The following is a 16,397-nucleotide window of genomic DNA, read 5'->3' as shown; positions in this document are numbered from 1 at the left end:
TGGCGAAGCAGCACCAGGAGAACCCTGGCTGCTTTCAGTCTCCCCGCTGCATCTTGGGAGATGACCAAGCCATGGATTTGGTGTTCCCTTCTCTCCTCTCATTCCTTTCTGGAAAGAGTTCAGATGGGCTGGGGAAAGATATTCGAAGCTTTCTGATCCAATGTAAATGAATCCTGTGGTGGGTAAATAATTTTCCTCTCTCCTTTGCTCTCCTGGGGTATTTTGATGAATAATGCTTCTCAACTCAGTTTATAAACATTCCCCTGGAGGTAAGAAGAATATTAAGCCCATGGCAGGTGTGCCATTAATGCCTGGGGCGGAGCAAAGAAGAAAGGAATCAAGGCCTTGAGGTTTCATAGAATTTTCTGGAAAGTTTTGGAGGCCACAGCTGGGAACAAAATGCCGAGGGCAGCGTTGGTGAAGCGTGGCCGCAGCTTCACAAGATCAAGTCTGGCCACCCCTCGGGTGGAGGCTGTGGGTATAGCACAGGATGGTCAGCAGTTTGTTCTGCTGACAACCACAGCATGTGTTTATCTGAAACAGCTCAGCAAGAAGCGTAATTAATTCATCAACCTCACCAAATTAAAAAAATTTGTTCCCTCTCAACCTCATTTGCTGACACTCAGGTTCACAATCTACCCCCATTTTAGTTTAAAAGCTTTCTTTTTAATATCCATTCTTGTTCAAGACTTACTGCCCCTTGACGTTCAAATATTTTTCAATATATGCTGTTACACTTTACCTGTGATAACTCACTTAGGGCTTTAGTTTCTTTGATTTGTCTCAAATTCCCCATTTTCTCTACTCTCAGAGAGTAGAGAAATTTACTGCCACAGCGCCACCTACTGGGAGGCCACTGGAGGAGCAAGCTATTTGTAGCTCAACTTTGACCCACAGAGTTGGAGAACCTGGCGACTTTGTTGTTATTTTGTGAAACTCTGGTCCCTCCTGGTAGCTACTAAAGTCTCCTGTTGTGGCCTAAAGTCAGCCAGTGAGAATGATAAAAAAAATGCCCTTATTTTACTGTTACTTTAAACTGGCCCTGACTTCACCGACTTTGATTTTTCTCTGTCCTCTAACTGTGGCAAGGGCTCCATATTGTTTGGGCAAGGGTTTGGCTCTGGCGAAAATAATTTGGGGAGATTCCAAAGATCCTGAAAAATGGAAAACAACATCCCACTTAACGCTATATTTGATCTTGGCCCAAAGAACAAGAAGTAAAATCTGAAACTGTCTTGAGGGGTCATGCTCTACCGAACGCCGCCACCCCACAACCTGCCAAACTACGTCTGTCTCTTGCTTTCTAACAGCAAAGGAGGGAGTCACCAGCTCAAACTCCCGCCTCCTGGCCCTGGGGAAAGAGGAACGTGTTGGGAGCAAGAAAGGGCAGGGGATACTGGGGCAAGTCTCTCGGGAGCCCCAGCACCTACATGGTTTCCTCGTGGAAGGAAGAGAAAAGAACCCGAGGGCCGGCGCCGCGGCTCACTAGGCTAATCCTCCGCCTAGCGGCGCCGGCACACCGGGTTCTAGTCCCGGCTGGGGCGCCGGATTCTGTCCCGGTTGCCCCTCTTCCAGGCCAGCTCTCTGCTGTGGCCAGGGAGTGCAGTGGAGGATGGCCCAGGTGCTTGGGCCCTGCACCCCATGGGAGACCAGGAAAAGCACCTGGCTCCTGGCTCCTGCCATCGGATCAGCGCGGTGCGCCGGCCGCAGCGCGCCAGCCGCGGCGGCCATTGGAGGGTGAACCAACGGCAAAGGAAGACCTTTCTCTCTGTCTCTCTCTCACTGTCCACTCTGCCTGTCAAAAAAATAAATTAAAAAAAAAAAAATTAAAAAAAAAAAAAAAAAAGAAAAAAAGAAAAGAACCCGAGCCGTTCTGCTGAGAGCTGCCAGGCAAACACTTTCCCCGAACCTCAGAAGCGACTTCTAGATCCTCAGGGCTGAGGTTCCCCCGGGTTCACTTGATATGAACTTGGGTTCCTTCCTCTTGCTGTCTCAGGGACACCATGCAGTGGGGCAGGCACGGTACAGGGGTGAGCTGATGGCCATCCCCACACAAAAGGCGCAAGCTATGGTGCATTTTACCAGGGCCCAGGACAACACACACCTAATGTTGCTTCTTCCTGAAGTGAGACCTGCTAGTGGTCTGCATGAGCAGTAAGGTCCCTCCCACCAAGCACAGCCCAGTGAGTGCCTAAAGCCGGGGTGGGGGTGGGGGGCAGGAGAGGTGGGCTTGAGGACGCAAAGGCTGAGAGCAGGAGCTCCGGGCAGGGGTGAGGGCAGCTGGTGCGGCCTCCGTCCCTACCGCAATGGCAGTTGACACTATCAAATCAGCACGAGAGAAATGCCAGTTATCTAATCTGCCGCTCTCTGCTATTTTAGTTCACTATTACCACTTCAGAGCCCAAGAACAACGCCATGCTTATGAAGAGGGAAAGCCAACGACGTTGGCTTTGGGCCAATGGCCCTCTCTCCAGCCTCTTTCTCAGATTTCCAAATTTGCTGACTCCACGCCTTCCCTTCCATTGCAAATTTAGAACGCGTAGCCTGAGGACGGGAAGTCAAGGAGAGCATTATCACGGAGGACTCCGGCCCTCCCCTCGGCTGGGAGCCTCACACTGACTGTCCCGCTTAATGTTCACAATAAAGATGTAGTCGCCCACTGTCGGTGGCAAAGGACTTGGCGCTGTTTCCCAACCGTGCCCTGGGACCGACCACTGCTTTATCCAGACTGCCTGGGGGACAAAGCACACAGCTTGGCCAGACCTCGGCTGAGATCAGAGCCAGGAGGCAGACCCGAGCTATACGCATGCACACTTTAATACCGTGTTTACAGGTGAGTTCACTGGGCCACACAGGGGCTGGTGACACCTTCAAGGCAGCTGAGGAGTTCCGGTACAGGCAGAGACTTGGCCCGTCCCCGGGAGAAGCGCAAGCTTTCTGACTTTCTATGAGGGTGGCTTTGCCTTCCTGCTGCTGCCAGCAAGCAGACCCTGCCCTCTCCACAGGACACCCCTGCAGACTGCTGCGGCTCCAACGCTGAGGTGCCAGATGGTCACTGACTGACTGCACAAATTGCTGGAACTCCATCACAGTCAACGAGATGGATATGGGCCAGGTAGGATACAGCCAGTGAGGAGCTGGGAGGTTGCCGGCATCTCTGGGCTCAGGGGCCCACACCCCTGACTCTGCCCCTCGCATGCTGGCATCTCTGGGCTCAGGGCCCCTCACCCCTGACTCTGCCCTCTTGCATGCTGGCATCTCTGGGCTCAGGGCCCTGCACCCCTAACTCTGCCCCCTTGCATGCCAGTGCAGCACACCTACTTTCCCATGATGCACCTGAGCTTCCTCCAGCATGAAGGTACCACACTGAACATGAGTAAGCTGAGGCCCACTTGGAGACACCATGCAACATTCCCAGAAGCACCAACACTATGACCTAGCAGGTTAAGCCGCCTCCTGACATGCCAGCATCCCATATGAGCACTGGTTCGAGTTCCAGCTGCTCCACTTTCAATCCAGCTCCCCACTAATGCACTTGGGAAAGCAGCAGAAGATGACCCAAGTGCTTGGGCCCCTGCACCCATGTTGGAGACCAGAATGAAGCTCTTGTACCTCACTTTTTCTGTTGCTCTTCCTTTCAAAAAAAAAAATTTCCCAGGGAACATCACTTGCACTGAGCCACGCTCAAAATCCACCCCATTTGTAGATTCACTAGGGTACCACCCTCTACCTGATCAAGGGGCCACTGAGCCGGGGGCATGCGCGGTCCCCTCGTGCCATGAGTCCCTCCTCCTAAGGCTGCCTGCACTCACCTGTGAACGTGTGCTCTACCTCCCAAATAAATCCTGCTCCCAGTCTTCCTCTTTACCTATGCCTCTGCTTTGAATTCTTTGCAGTTTTCAAAAATGTATTTATTTATTTGAAAGTGAGAGTTCCATCAGAGTTCCACCTGCTGATTTACTTCCCAGATAGCCACCAAGGCTGGATCTCGGCCAAATAAGCCAGGAGCCAGGAGCTTCAGCTGGGTCTCCCACGAGGCTGCAGGGGCCTATGCACTTGGGCCATCCTCCACTGCTTTCCCAGGTGCATTAGCAGGGAGCTGGATAGGAAGTGGAGTAGCTGGGACTCGAACCAGCACCCATATGGGATGTGACATAGGTGGTGGCCTCAGCTGCTACACCATAGCACCAGCCCCTATGCTTTGAATTCTTATCTTACACAGAGGCGAGAACCTGGAATAAACACAGCTGGGGACCTTATCCCCACAACATCATAAAAGCAAAATGGTGATTAGGAGATAGATAGGGAAAATGCCCGAGCATCACTCCAGCATGCTTGCCAGTTTTCTTTAGCTAAGCATCAGGAACACTAGGAAAGTCACAGAGCAGAAACAAATTTGAGGGAGTTCAGAGGCCCGGAGTCATGCGCTGGCAGAAGCAGCACATGACAGGTGACCTAAACCAGGTTCAGGGTGATTCACTATTACCTTAACACAGCAGTGGGGAGAGGTCAGCGCCGGCAGCAGGGAGAAGTGGGGACAGGTCAGCAGGGAGAAGTGGCGACAGGTCAGCGCCGGCAGCAGGGAGAAGTGCAATGTCTTCTCCTTGCTCCACGGTTTCACGCTGATCCAGATTCAGCACCACTGTCACTACACCTACAGCATTCCCACGAGATGATTCAGCATGAATTCATGGCCAAGACGCTGCCAGTGTGACCCCTCCAGACACCTCAACTTTCCAGGGTGCACACGCAGAGCTCAACATTTCATGTATCACTCAGACACACGAACGATGGACTTGGGGTCTCCCAGGCTCCGTAAGTGGCTCTGGCTGAGGACATCTGAAGAGCCGAGCAGTCGGCATCCTTCAAACTCACCCATGATTCTCAGCCATCACTTGTCAGGGCATAGAAGTTCCAAGAGGAGATTCTGCTTTCAAAAAGTAGCTACCATGAGGCCAATGCTGTGGTGCAGTGGGCCAAGACTCTGCCTGTGGAGCCGGCATCCCACATGGCACCAGTTCGTGTCCTGGCTGCTCCTCTTCTGATCCAGCTCTCTGCCTGTGGCCTGGGAAAGCAGTGGAAGATGGTGCAAATGCTTGGGCCCCTGCACCTGCGTGGGAGACCCAGAAGAAGCTCTTGGCTCCTGGCTTCGGATTGGCCCAGCTCTGTTGTGGCCATTTGGAGAGTAAACCAGCAATGGAAGACCTCTCTCTTTCTGTCTCTCCTTCTATGTTTTTAACTTTGCCTTTCAAATAAATAAATATTTTTTTAAAAAAAGTTAAAAAAAAAAAAAAGGAACTACCATGGGGCCAGCATTGTGATGCAATAAGTTAAGCTGCTGTCATCCCATATGAGCACCAGTTCAAGTCCCAGCTGCTCTGCTTCTGATCCAGCTCCCTGCTACTGCACCTGCGAAGGCAGCGGAAGGTGGCCCGAGTGCTTGGGCCCCTGCCATCCGTGAGGGAGTTATAGATGTAGTTTTGGGTTTCTGGCTTTGGTCTGGCCCAGCCCTGGTCATTGCAGCTATTTGGGGGTGGACCAGGAAATGGAACACTTCTCTTCCTCTCGCTGTCAATCAGTCTTTCAAATAAATAAAACAAAAACAAAAACAGAAACAACACTACCATGTTACCTTCTGGGTGGGGGTAGTGGAGGGAGCAGAGTGTGAGTTAGTGCCATGGATTACTTATTGAATTCTGGTTCTAAGGTTTTAAATGGAGAGCAAATCTGTATGTTCTTGTAAGCGTCTGGCCTGGGTGTAGTTACGGAACCCCCCCAATACACACTGCTTCGTTAACCCTCTCAGTGAGCGCGTGAGGCACGTAGTTGTCCCAGGCTTCTCTACGATCTTGTGGCCATCTCAAGCCTCCACCTGGACTCCCGAAAGCCCATGCTGGCTCCTGACTGCTGTCCTGACCACGCCAAGCTCCCTGTGTGGCTGAAGCTGCCCTGCCACCTCGCCACTCTGCCCTAACGCCAGCCACTCTGACCATGGGGGCTCCTGGAACACAGCACATCTCCACTGCCCCCCCCACCCCCGGACCTCCTTCTGCCCCGTGCTTTCGTTCTGGCTGACAGAAGTCTCAGCTCAGATGCTGCTTCTTCCAGGAAGCCCATCGTCCCAGTGCTTGAAGAACTGGGCACGGCTGCTTGGGCTCCAACATGTTGAACCAGGGCAGGCACTGTGGCAGAGGGGGTTAAGCCGCTGCTTGGGACAACTACATCCCATACTGGAGTGCCTGGGTTCGAGCCCCACCTCTGCTTCTGACCCAGCTCCCGGCTCATGTGCCTGGCAGAAGAAGACGGCCCAAGTACTTGGGTTCCTGCCACCCCAGCAGGAGACCCGGATGGAGTTCCTGGCTCCTGATTTTGAGCTGCTCAGCCCCGGCTGTGAGGAGCGCTGGGGGAGTGAAGCAACAGATGGAAGATCTCTTTCTTTTCTCTCTCTCTCTCTTCTCTCTCTCTCTCTCTCTCTCTCGCTGGGGGAGTGAAGCAACAGATGGAAGATCTCTTTCTTTTCTCTCTCTCTCTCTCTCTCTCTCTCTCTCTGTTACTCTACCTTTCAAATAAAGAAATAAATCTTTCTAAAAACTACCGTCCCATCATTTCCTAGCTGCGAGACTTTAGCCATGTTTCATAGTCTGTGTCTTTGGCTCTTCAGCCATGCAATAGGGAACACAGCTGTTACGTTGTCTAGCTGTTGAGTGAACAAATGAGCTACTACATGGAAAGCATCCAGAGTGTGTCTGACACAGCCAATTTTCACCGACGTCCAGGTGACTCTAGGTGACCCTCGCACTGACGGGACCCACCACGTCGCACGGTCTCCGCTAACGTCCCCTCCCGGAGTCCCCGAGGGCAGCACCTGCCACGGTCCTCTTGTCTGTGTCTCAGGGTCCAGCACAGTGCACACTAAGTGATGAATGCTACCGCGGTGCTTGTTACTAATTAGTGCTTTTCAGAAATGAGCGGCTGCGTCTGGACCCACCTTGCGTATCGTACAGGCACGTCCTCCCACACAGGGGCCTCAGCCCCTCAGTGCTGGCCACAGACTGGGACCTTAGCAAGACAGACTCAGAGCAAAGACCAGAGCGCCTGCCCTGCACGCGTGTGGGAAAGACAGGATCCACCTCCCAGAGCTGATGTGAGGATGCAGTGAGAGCCACGACATGCAGAGATACCACAACACGGAAACGCCAATCACGCAGCGCACTTTACTGAACACCACGAGCCTGCACGCTCCACAGGCTGGGGAGCTTCATTTAGCCCAAACCCATCCCCACCCCACCCCACCCCCCAAAAAAATATCCTGGGATGTCAAAGTGATTCCAAATAAAAATGTACTAAAAATGCACTCGAATCCTCTTTGGAGGCAGAGGAGTTCACCAGCGCCAGGGCTGGTGCCCACTAACCTGTGGGGCTGGGCATGGGCACAGAGGCCGTGGAGTTAAGGCTGCTCTGGAGTCCATTCAGCTGCCCTTCCGAGGAGGAGCCCCTGGAACACAAAGGACTTGGGTCAGACCAGCACGTGGACAGGCAGGGTCAAGGGCAGGCCCTCCGACGGCTCTGCCTCCTGCTCTTCATGTTCCCCTGGCTGCTCTCAAGACTGTTCAAACGTCATCTTATCAGAGAGGACATCTCAGGCCGACCTGCACCCCTGTTATCAACACTTCAGAATTTATTGCCACGTCCTCCCTGGAACGTAACTTTGGGAAAGCCCCGGCTTTGCTCACTCTGCACTTCCAGGGCCTCGCACAGTGCCTGCTATATCACAGGCATACAACAGGTGCTTACTCAGTAACTAGGCTGAGCGCCTGGTGCTGATGCGGGTGATTCACAAGAAAACAACAGAAAACAAGTTTCATGTGGAGCAGTGGTTCTCAACTGGGAAGAGACGTCCCACCGTCCACCTCTGGCACTGTCAAGAGAGCTGTGGTCATTACAACTGTGGCTGCCATTAGCAGTGGGTGGGCAGAGGCCAGGAATACTGCTAGGCAGCCTGCAGTACACAGGAAAGGCCCAAACAAAGAGCTATCTCGTCCAAGATGTCTACAGGGCTAAGGGTGAGAAACGTCACACAGCATTTCCCTTCACGCCAACTTCGACAGAAGACAGGACAGAATGTATTCCAGAGAGAGCTGGACGTGCCCCAGCTATGTGTCTCCAAGATCCTGCAACCATCCTGATATGCCACAGACCACGCCAACAACACCTGCGACAGGCATTCTTGCACTTCTTGCACTGCATTTATCAAAGTTACAATTAGGAAACTGTAACTGGTTGCTTAACACCTGTCATCTTTGGGAGAATGTAAGCTTCATAAAGACAGGGTATGGCTCAGTCTTATTCACTGCTGTAACCCTAGCTCCTAATTTTGCAATTTGTGCCTACTGGACAGTTAATAAATATTTTTTGAAAGGATCTGAATCTGTTGCCTACAGAAGCACACTTATTCGTTGGGCCATCTACCTTGATTTTAGCTGATGTGTGAACATTTTGCCTGAGAAGTGAGAGCTCCCATTAATTCAGTTCTTTGTGGGATATTTTTTTTTGGTCATCCTTGATGAGCAATATCTGACACAACCTTTACAACCTGTTTCCAACCATTTGTTCTCTCTCTCTCACACATACACAGTCACACACACACAGGCCTCATAAGCATTCCCTGCATTAGGTACTAGTGGTGGACACACACGTTAAAGCAGCTACATAAGACACACTGCACAAAGCACCAGAGGGAGTCGGAATGGCGGTGACGGTGAGGGGCGAGGTCCAGGGCGGTCTCTGTGAGGAAATCAAAGTTCTGAGAAACAGGCATGAGCTAAGAGCAGGGCGGAACTTCCTGAGAGGAGACAGCATCACACAGGTTCAGAGTGAGAAGGGGCTGGGGGGGTGGGGCAGGGACCTGTAGATAGCAGCAAAGGGGGTGGGATGGTGGGCACAGCCCAGGCTGACAGGAATCCTCCAGCCCCACCTGTTAACTGTGCAGCCCTCCAGGCCCGTCTACGTGGGGCTGAGTCAGGGCCCTGGGTGCCCAGGTGACTGCCATCACCACAGAAGTCAGGGCATCGCGGGCTGGCACTCCAGGATGGCGACTGCGAGGTGCAGCTGGAAAACTGGGAAGAGGGTGCCCATCCCCCAGCCCCCAAAACACATGGCCCAGCAGGTGCAGGCTCACATTGCCTTACAGCCCCGCCCACATTGGGCACTCTGATTGGACAACAGGGAAACACAGCGGCAGGGGAGAAACCGACAGAGGCTGCACCATCCCACAAACCTGGCTCTCCACAGCTGCCTCGGAACAGCTTCCACATGACCCAGGAACCCACCCAACTATGTGCAGCCTGCTATTTGCTCCTCCAAGTCCCGGGGAAGAGGGAAAGCTCTGGAGGGCCTAGGATGGGGTCCTTCCTGGACAGACAGGTCGAAGCCTCAGGGCCAAGGTGCTTGCTTCTGGGGCTGCTGAGTGGGATGAAGCCACAGGCCTGGTCACCGTCTCACAGAGGCACCCCGAGGGCCAGAGGCGGCGAAGGAGAAGTCACTGGGGGGTTAGGCTCAGTGCATTCTGGGCCCCCCAAACCCTCTAACCTCCTCCTCCTCCTCTCCGGAACTGCTTGCCCACCCTCTATCTCCCGAGGCTTTACCCTGTTCTCACCCGGGATCTCCCGACCCACCCAAGGCCCCGTGCCCAGCTCCACTCACTCTCCACCATCCTCCAGCCCACCAGCTCCCACCTCTGGCCTTAGGAGCCCGCAGAGTAGGAATCTGAACGTTTTTAATGACTCCACTGTTTTTAGCATAGGGTTCCCTCCCATTCCACAGCAATCCAAGGGGTATTCTTTCTCTCCCTCTCTCATTTTCCTTCTTTAAAGATTTATTTGAAAGTCAGAGTTACAGAGAGAGAGGGAGAGAAAGCCAGAGATATTCCATCTTCTGGTTCACCTCCCTAGTGGCCTCAATGGCCAGGGCTGAGCCAGGTCAGAGCCAGGAGCAGGAGCTCTGTCTGGGTCTCCCACGTGGGTGCAGGCCCAGCACGTGGGCATCTTCCACTGATTTTCCAGGCCAAAACAGGGAGCTGGATCAGAGTGGAGCAGCTGGGACTTGAACCAGCGCCCACATGGGATGCCAACCCCTCGTGTTTTCATTTTTACTTCGGTGTATGGATTGAAACTTTTTGCATTCGCTATAAATCTATCTATATGATTTATAATACAAGTTGAATGACTTGTTGAATTTAGTATCAGTATGAAATATTAGTGCTAAACTGTTGAGGACTATAGTCATTCAGAATCTAGAAGTTAACAAAAATTTGCTATTAAAACCAAAATATAATTAATTAGTCATCTACAAGGAAGAAATCTCAAAATTATGCTTAAGATTCCCCAGGAAGGGAAGGCTCATTTGAAGTGGACAAATCATCTCTTAAAATCTATTACTGGGGTCGGCACTGTGGCGTAGTGGGTAAAGCCACCGCCTGCAATGCTGGCATCCCATACGGGCGCCGATTCGAGTTCCAGCTGCTCCACTTCCGATCCAGCTCTCTGCTGTGGCCTGGGAAAGCAGTGGAAGATGGCCCAAGACCTTGGGCCCCTATATGTGCATGGGAGACCGGAAGAAGCTCTTGGGCTCCTGGCTTCAGATTGGCACAGCTCTGGCCATTGTGGCCGTCTGCGGAATGAACCAGCAGATGGAAGATCTCTCTTTCTCTGCCTCTGCCTCCCTGTAATCCTGCCTTCCAAATAAATAAATAAATCTTAAAAAAAATCTATTATATACATTTTCTTTGCCAGTGTCAGAATAAGTCACTGTTCAAGTATGTGGCTTGTACCAAGGGGCCATGTTGTCTGAGACATGGATGAGAATGACACATCCATAGCCATCCGAGAGGAGACTCTGGAGTGAAGTTTTCTACAGAAACGCTGCGGCACAGCATGGTCCAGGCCTGTTCTCTCTGCCTTAGGCATACGGACGGTAGGGCACTGGGATGAGACAGGCTCATGGGGCTGAGACTGAGAGCCTGCAACACGATTCCTGCCAGCCTCCCTGAGCGGGACAGCACACGAGTCAGCCGCGTTCTTGCCGACTATCTTTCTTTCTCCCTGCACAGCTGCGTGCAGAGTTAAATGCACGCTCAAGGCGCCTCCAGGACCTGCCGCTTTCTGACCAGTGCATACGTGAGATATGAAGAGGTGGCTAAACACAGAGAAGACTGGAGTTGTAAAAATGTCAGGAGTCTCACAGTGAGAAATGCTGAACAGATGAGATGAGAAAGGTGTCATTAACTTTACATTACAGCTTGAGTTCAAACCCGGGAAGAGTGACCGATGGAGCATCCAGACCTTAGTTCGTCTTCTTGGAAAGGCCCCAGCGTCTGAGATGGAGTCAAAGGTTAGGAGTCGGAAGCTTGGCACGGTCTCAGCTGTGGTAACGGACCTAGCCCAGGCCCTTCTCTGTCCACCATTATTAAAAACTGCTCAAGGGCAGACTGCTGCCTATTAACCCAGCCACTTAAAAACTGTAATCAGGAACGTGGCCACGTACAGTGGCAATGAAAAATTAGGAGAATTCCATTAATAGCGACAGGTTTCTTTCAACTAAGGCAGTATCTCTCCTTGGGTGACATCCACAGCTTGCTCCTAGAGTTTCCTTAAACACCAAATGTACACAGCCTAACTCCAAATTGGACCACTCACTCTACCCCATTCACTCACACTCCTCTGCCTCACGTGAAGTCTGACAAGCAGCCTGACGTGGGCATTACTCCTGCTCTCCTGGGTCTTTCAGAGAAGTTCTCCAGTGATGCAATGCAAACAAATACCATTCCCGTCAGATGTGCGCCCATCATCCGGAAGAATTCTTCCTGTGCAAGTATCTCCTTAGGGACTACAAGCCTGGGTTAGAACCCAGGCTCTGCTCCGATTCCAGCTGCCGGCTCCTGTGCACCCTGGGGGTGGGGTGGGACAGGTGATGCCTCAAGTAGTTGAGTCCCTGCCACGTACAGGGGAGACTCAGACTGAGCTCCTGGCTAGCTACTACAACCTGGTCCAGCCTGGGTTGAACATGGGAAGTACACCAGCAGATGGGAGATTCCTCTCTCTATCACGCAAATCATTTTACCAAAGAAACCCATCCTTCATAGCCAGCCCCCGTAACAAGGCACCACCGGCCTAAGAAGGCGGAAACGCGCAATGCCCCACGGTCTGCTTGGCCAGCAAGGCTCCTGCGGGACAGGTGGTCCGCACTTCCCTTCCTGGTGCCTTCCCCTGTTCTTCCGCTTGCCCTTCTTTTTGATCAGTGCAGACTTTCCTCCGAGTGAGAGAATTCAGGACGATCTGTTGACAAAGCTGCCTCAGTTAGGTACCATACCGTTTCTTTTTGGGTTCTTTTCAAGGCTTTCCGCATCTCTGACGCAGGGCTACCAGCTTTAGCTTGGGTTCACGCCAGCACATCAGAGAGGAAGCGTCATAGAAGGAAGGCCCTACGAAAGACAGACGCTCAAGACGACAGACGTGCTGACCTCCCCAGGACTGCGATACGACAGACACGGCTGCATCTGTGAAGGTCCTGAAAACAAACACCCCGAACTCCATCACTGTACAGAACACGGACGATAGCCGACCTTCAATTCCCGGGAGAGACGGAATCTCAAGAGTGGAAGTAAAGTTAAAGAACTGAATCTGGGGGTGGGGGTGGGGAGGGACACATGTCCTCGGGGTTCTCTTAGCAAAGGTTTATTCACAGAGCAAGCATCTCGAGTTTTCCCTACAGCATGCCTACCATAGCTGTATCCCTTTCATCTACCAGACCACAGATTAGATGTGCATTGCACCAACAGAGGCTAACGTGCTAATCCTTAGAGAATAACAATTACAACATTACTATCTGGGGTCCAGCTCCAAAACATTCAAGAAATATTTCCCGAGGTCAGGTTTTGAGCAGCAGTGGTAGCTGGGCCTCTGTTTGATAAAAACACGACCATTACCCATTCCGCCATGCTTGCTGTGACACTCCTTTCAGCTCCTGACGCTGTTTCCGTGGTCTGTCCTTTCTTTTATTCACCAGTCTTCCCAGAGGAGAGTCGCTCTACTGGCCATCAATGTCATTCATTCCTTCAGCAGATATTTAAGGAACACCTACCATGTGCCAGATGTGGCTTGAGGCTGTTCTCTCATGCTCCGCCATAAGTTCTGTGTTTTTTTCTTTTCTTAATATTTACTAGTTTACACCACTGTCCTTCTAAAGCTTTTCATATTAAATAACTCGTATTTCTGCTTAAAATTTTTTTAAATAAGTATTCTATTTATTTGAAAGGCAGACAGAAATTGGATGGGGGAAATAGAGAGAGAGAGAGAGAGACAGACAGACAGACACATCTTCCACCTGCAACAGCCAGGGCTGGGGCAGAGTGCAGTCCAGAAGCCTGACCTCAATCCAGGTCTCCCACACGGGTGACAAGAACTCAACCTGCAAGTGGGCAGAGCACACGGAGAGGCCACAGAGGAAGGCGGACACATTGCAGGAGCCATGAACGCCAGAGTAAGGATCTCAACTTTCTCTTGCCTTTTAGAAAAAAGGTTTGAAGAACTATTTTAGAGATGATATGGAAAAAATGTTTCCTAGATTGATTTGGAAATCCTATTCCTTTAAGAAGAAATCAATCTGGCTAGTCTTCAAAGTTCTATCTTGTTCTGCTTGGGTTTTCTTTGCTTTGCACCCACGTAGCGGGGCACAGCTGCACAGCCGGTGCTCTGCTACTTCTGCAGTATCCTCACGTCTACTTTGTCTTTTCTTTGAATCCCCTCTTCTCCAGCAGAAGTGTGCTTATTTCCTCCTCCCTGTTCCCACACCTAACCTAGATGAGGTTTTGATCTTATCAATTTTATTGGTTACCACTTTACATTATTTTTCATCTTTTTTTCCTTTATTTTTAAAAGATTTGCTTATTTATTTTGAAAGAGTTAGAGAGAGAGAGGGAGAGACAGACAAGAATCTTATATCTTCTGGTTCACTCCCCAGATGGCCACAATGGCCAGGGCTGAGCAAGGCCAAAGCCAGGAGCTTCATCCAGGTCTTCCAAATGGGTGGCAGGGGCCTAACACTTGGGTCATCCTCCAGTGCTTTTTCCCAGGCACATTAGCAAGGAGCTGGATCAGAAGTGCAGCGGCCACATGGGATGCCGTGTCCCAGGCAGTGGCTTTCCCCGCTGTGCCACAGCGCCAGCCCTTTGAGTTTCTTTTACCTATTTTTCTTAGCTTTGTTTCTCTGTCCCCTTTCTAACTTCACAAGGTAAGTGCTCAGCTCAGGTTTGACAACTATGTGGCATGCACATTCAGCACCCTCATCATCTGCCCTGTCTGTGGCAGAACTACTCATCCGGCGAAGCCTTTGCCCTGCCCCCACACTGAGCTCAGAGGAAGAACTCAACAGTTCTTTTCAACACAACACTCTGGGCCCTCAGCGGACCCCAGCGTTATCAGCTGAAAGCCAACCTGCCATTTGTATCTTGGCTTGGCAATTTCTTTTCAATCTTTCTATATTTTAACAATGGAAATGTGGGCAGACATTTGGCCAAGTGGTTAAGTCTCTAGCGCTCCACATCAGAGCGCCTGGGTTTGACACCCAGCTTCCAGCTCCTTACTCCAGTTTCTTGCTAATGCAGAGCCGCGGAGGCAGCAGTGTGTGGCTGAAGTACCTGGGTTTCTGCCACCCACATGGGAGCCGACTTAGTTCTAGGATCCTGGCTTCAGACCTGGCCCAGCCCCAGCGGTTGTGGGCACTCAGCAGCAGATGGGAACTCTGTCTCTGCTTCTCAAATAAAAAATAATTCAAAGAAGAAAAAAAAAAAAAGAAAATGACTAAGATTATGAATTTACCTTTGAGTGCATCCTTGGCTCTCTCTAATTATTTTCAGTATAGTCTGCAATATAATCTTTATCTAAGTTCCTTAAAAATTTTAAATAGTTAAAATGTTTTAAAATTTCCAAATTATTTGGGTGTTTTTCTAGTTTATTTTAATATTTCATTTTACTGTCAAGTGGTCAGAGAAAGAGGCCGGTATAATTTTTACTTTTTTGAAGATTTAACTGAAGTATCCTAGTTTTTAAAACTATTCAGGGAGGCCCTGCAGAGCCCAAAGTTGTGTGCCTATCAATTCAATATTATTGATTATATCATTCAAAACCCTCATGTCCCTGGACAGCCTGTTAATTCAATAATATTGATTATATCATTCAAAACCCTTGTGTCCTTAGGTTATGCCCTTTATGCCCTGATTTGCCTACAGTAGTGACTATTGTAGTCTCTCTCTGAAATTCGTTATTTTAGCTCAATCTGTCTTTCCTCTCACTTTGTTTCTTGCACACTTTTCCCCTAGAAGCTCTGCTAGTTTGTCCTTTAGTTTGCATATGTGCTGTTCTGCAAAGTCCAGTCTCCACACACCCTGTCTGGCCCCATCTGCCACTCGGGTGTTCTCAGCCCTGGGCCCTCCCCTGCCCTGAGACCACTGCGTGCTCCAGGGTCACACGGGCAGCACTCTACACGTCGAGCTTGTCAAGAACATACATTAGGTTATTTTCTACAATGCTGCAACCCCTCGGAATCTTACCCGTGGGGCCTTCTTCTAAGTTACATTATCTGAGACGTTATCTGCACATCACCAGGCCCCATAATCTTTCAGTACTGGCTCATCCTCCAGGGCCTGTGTTCAGCGAGGAAGTGACATGGATCACGTAGTTCAGAGGGAGACGTAAGTTCCTGTCCGAGTCTTTTAAAGAAGGGTTTTCATATCAGATAAGGAAGAAGGGAAGCGAGCGGTGGGAAGTATCTGGCAGTTTTATCATCACTTCGACAGCCACTTTAACATCCCTGCTGGCCGGGACGAGAAGACCTTAATTTAAAGTGCACCAAAATGAATCACTGAAGGAAGGGCCAGGGTACACTGCCTCCCCACTGGGCCATCCACGACCACGGGGATGTCTGGCCAGGAGCCACCCTTCTGACTGCTGTCACTTCCACACCAAAAGCACCTCCCCAGACATCCTAAAGTGACCACGCACGTCCAGATGGCCGGAGAGTGGTGAGCAGACCCGCCTCCTCCCACCTGCAGGCCCCACCCCTTAGAGCAAGAGGCTGGGTCGCTGTGCCAGGGCTCCCGCTCGCTTCCGGGACCACACTGCTCAGGAGGGCGCTCCCGCCGAGCCCCTTCCTTCCTGCGCGACCTCTGACCGGAGTCTCCCAGCACCTTCAGTGGGGCAGTGGCACTGGCTCGTCCGGGTAGGGCTGTCTCACTTGTCATTTCAGGGGTAAAATGGAAGTGGAAGGGGAGGCTGCTGAGTTCCCAAGTGCTTACGCTGTCCACGTCCAAAAGCACTCTTTTGGGATGACCGACCTGCCACTTG

At 51.2% G+C, this 16,397-nt stretch overlaps 1 protein-coding gene across 15 annotated transcripts in view; it reads right to left on the bottom strand.

The window, feature by feature from the left end:
• TTLL5 (tubulin tyrosine ligase like 5) overlaps nt 1-16,397 on the bottom strand; it is a 278,126-nt gene that overhangs the window by 39,700 nt on the left and 222,029 nt on the right. For 13 of the 15 annotated variants that reach the window (XM_017349414.3, XM_008272017.4, XM_008272018.4 and 10 more), the window contains one exon: nt 7,413-7,495. The exons of the other annotated variants lie outside the window; for them this stretch is intronic. In XM_017349414.3, the coding sequence (XP_017204903.2) occupies nt 7,413-7,495 (83 nt within the window). The remainder of the gene's footprint in view (nt 1-7,412; nt 7,496-16,397) is intronic. 15 annotated transcript variants of the gene reach the window in all.

Source organism: Oryctolagus cuniculus, chromosome 20, assembly GCF_964237555.1.
Source record: "Oryctolagus cuniculus chromosome 20, mOryCun1.1, whole genome shotgun sequence".
Lineage (NCBI taxonomy): Eukaryota > Metazoa > Chordata > Mammalia > Lagomorpha > Leporidae > Oryctolagus > Oryctolagus cuniculus.
Note: the sequence above shows the minus strand (reverse complement) of the source record. Positions and strands in the feature narration are given on the sequence as shown.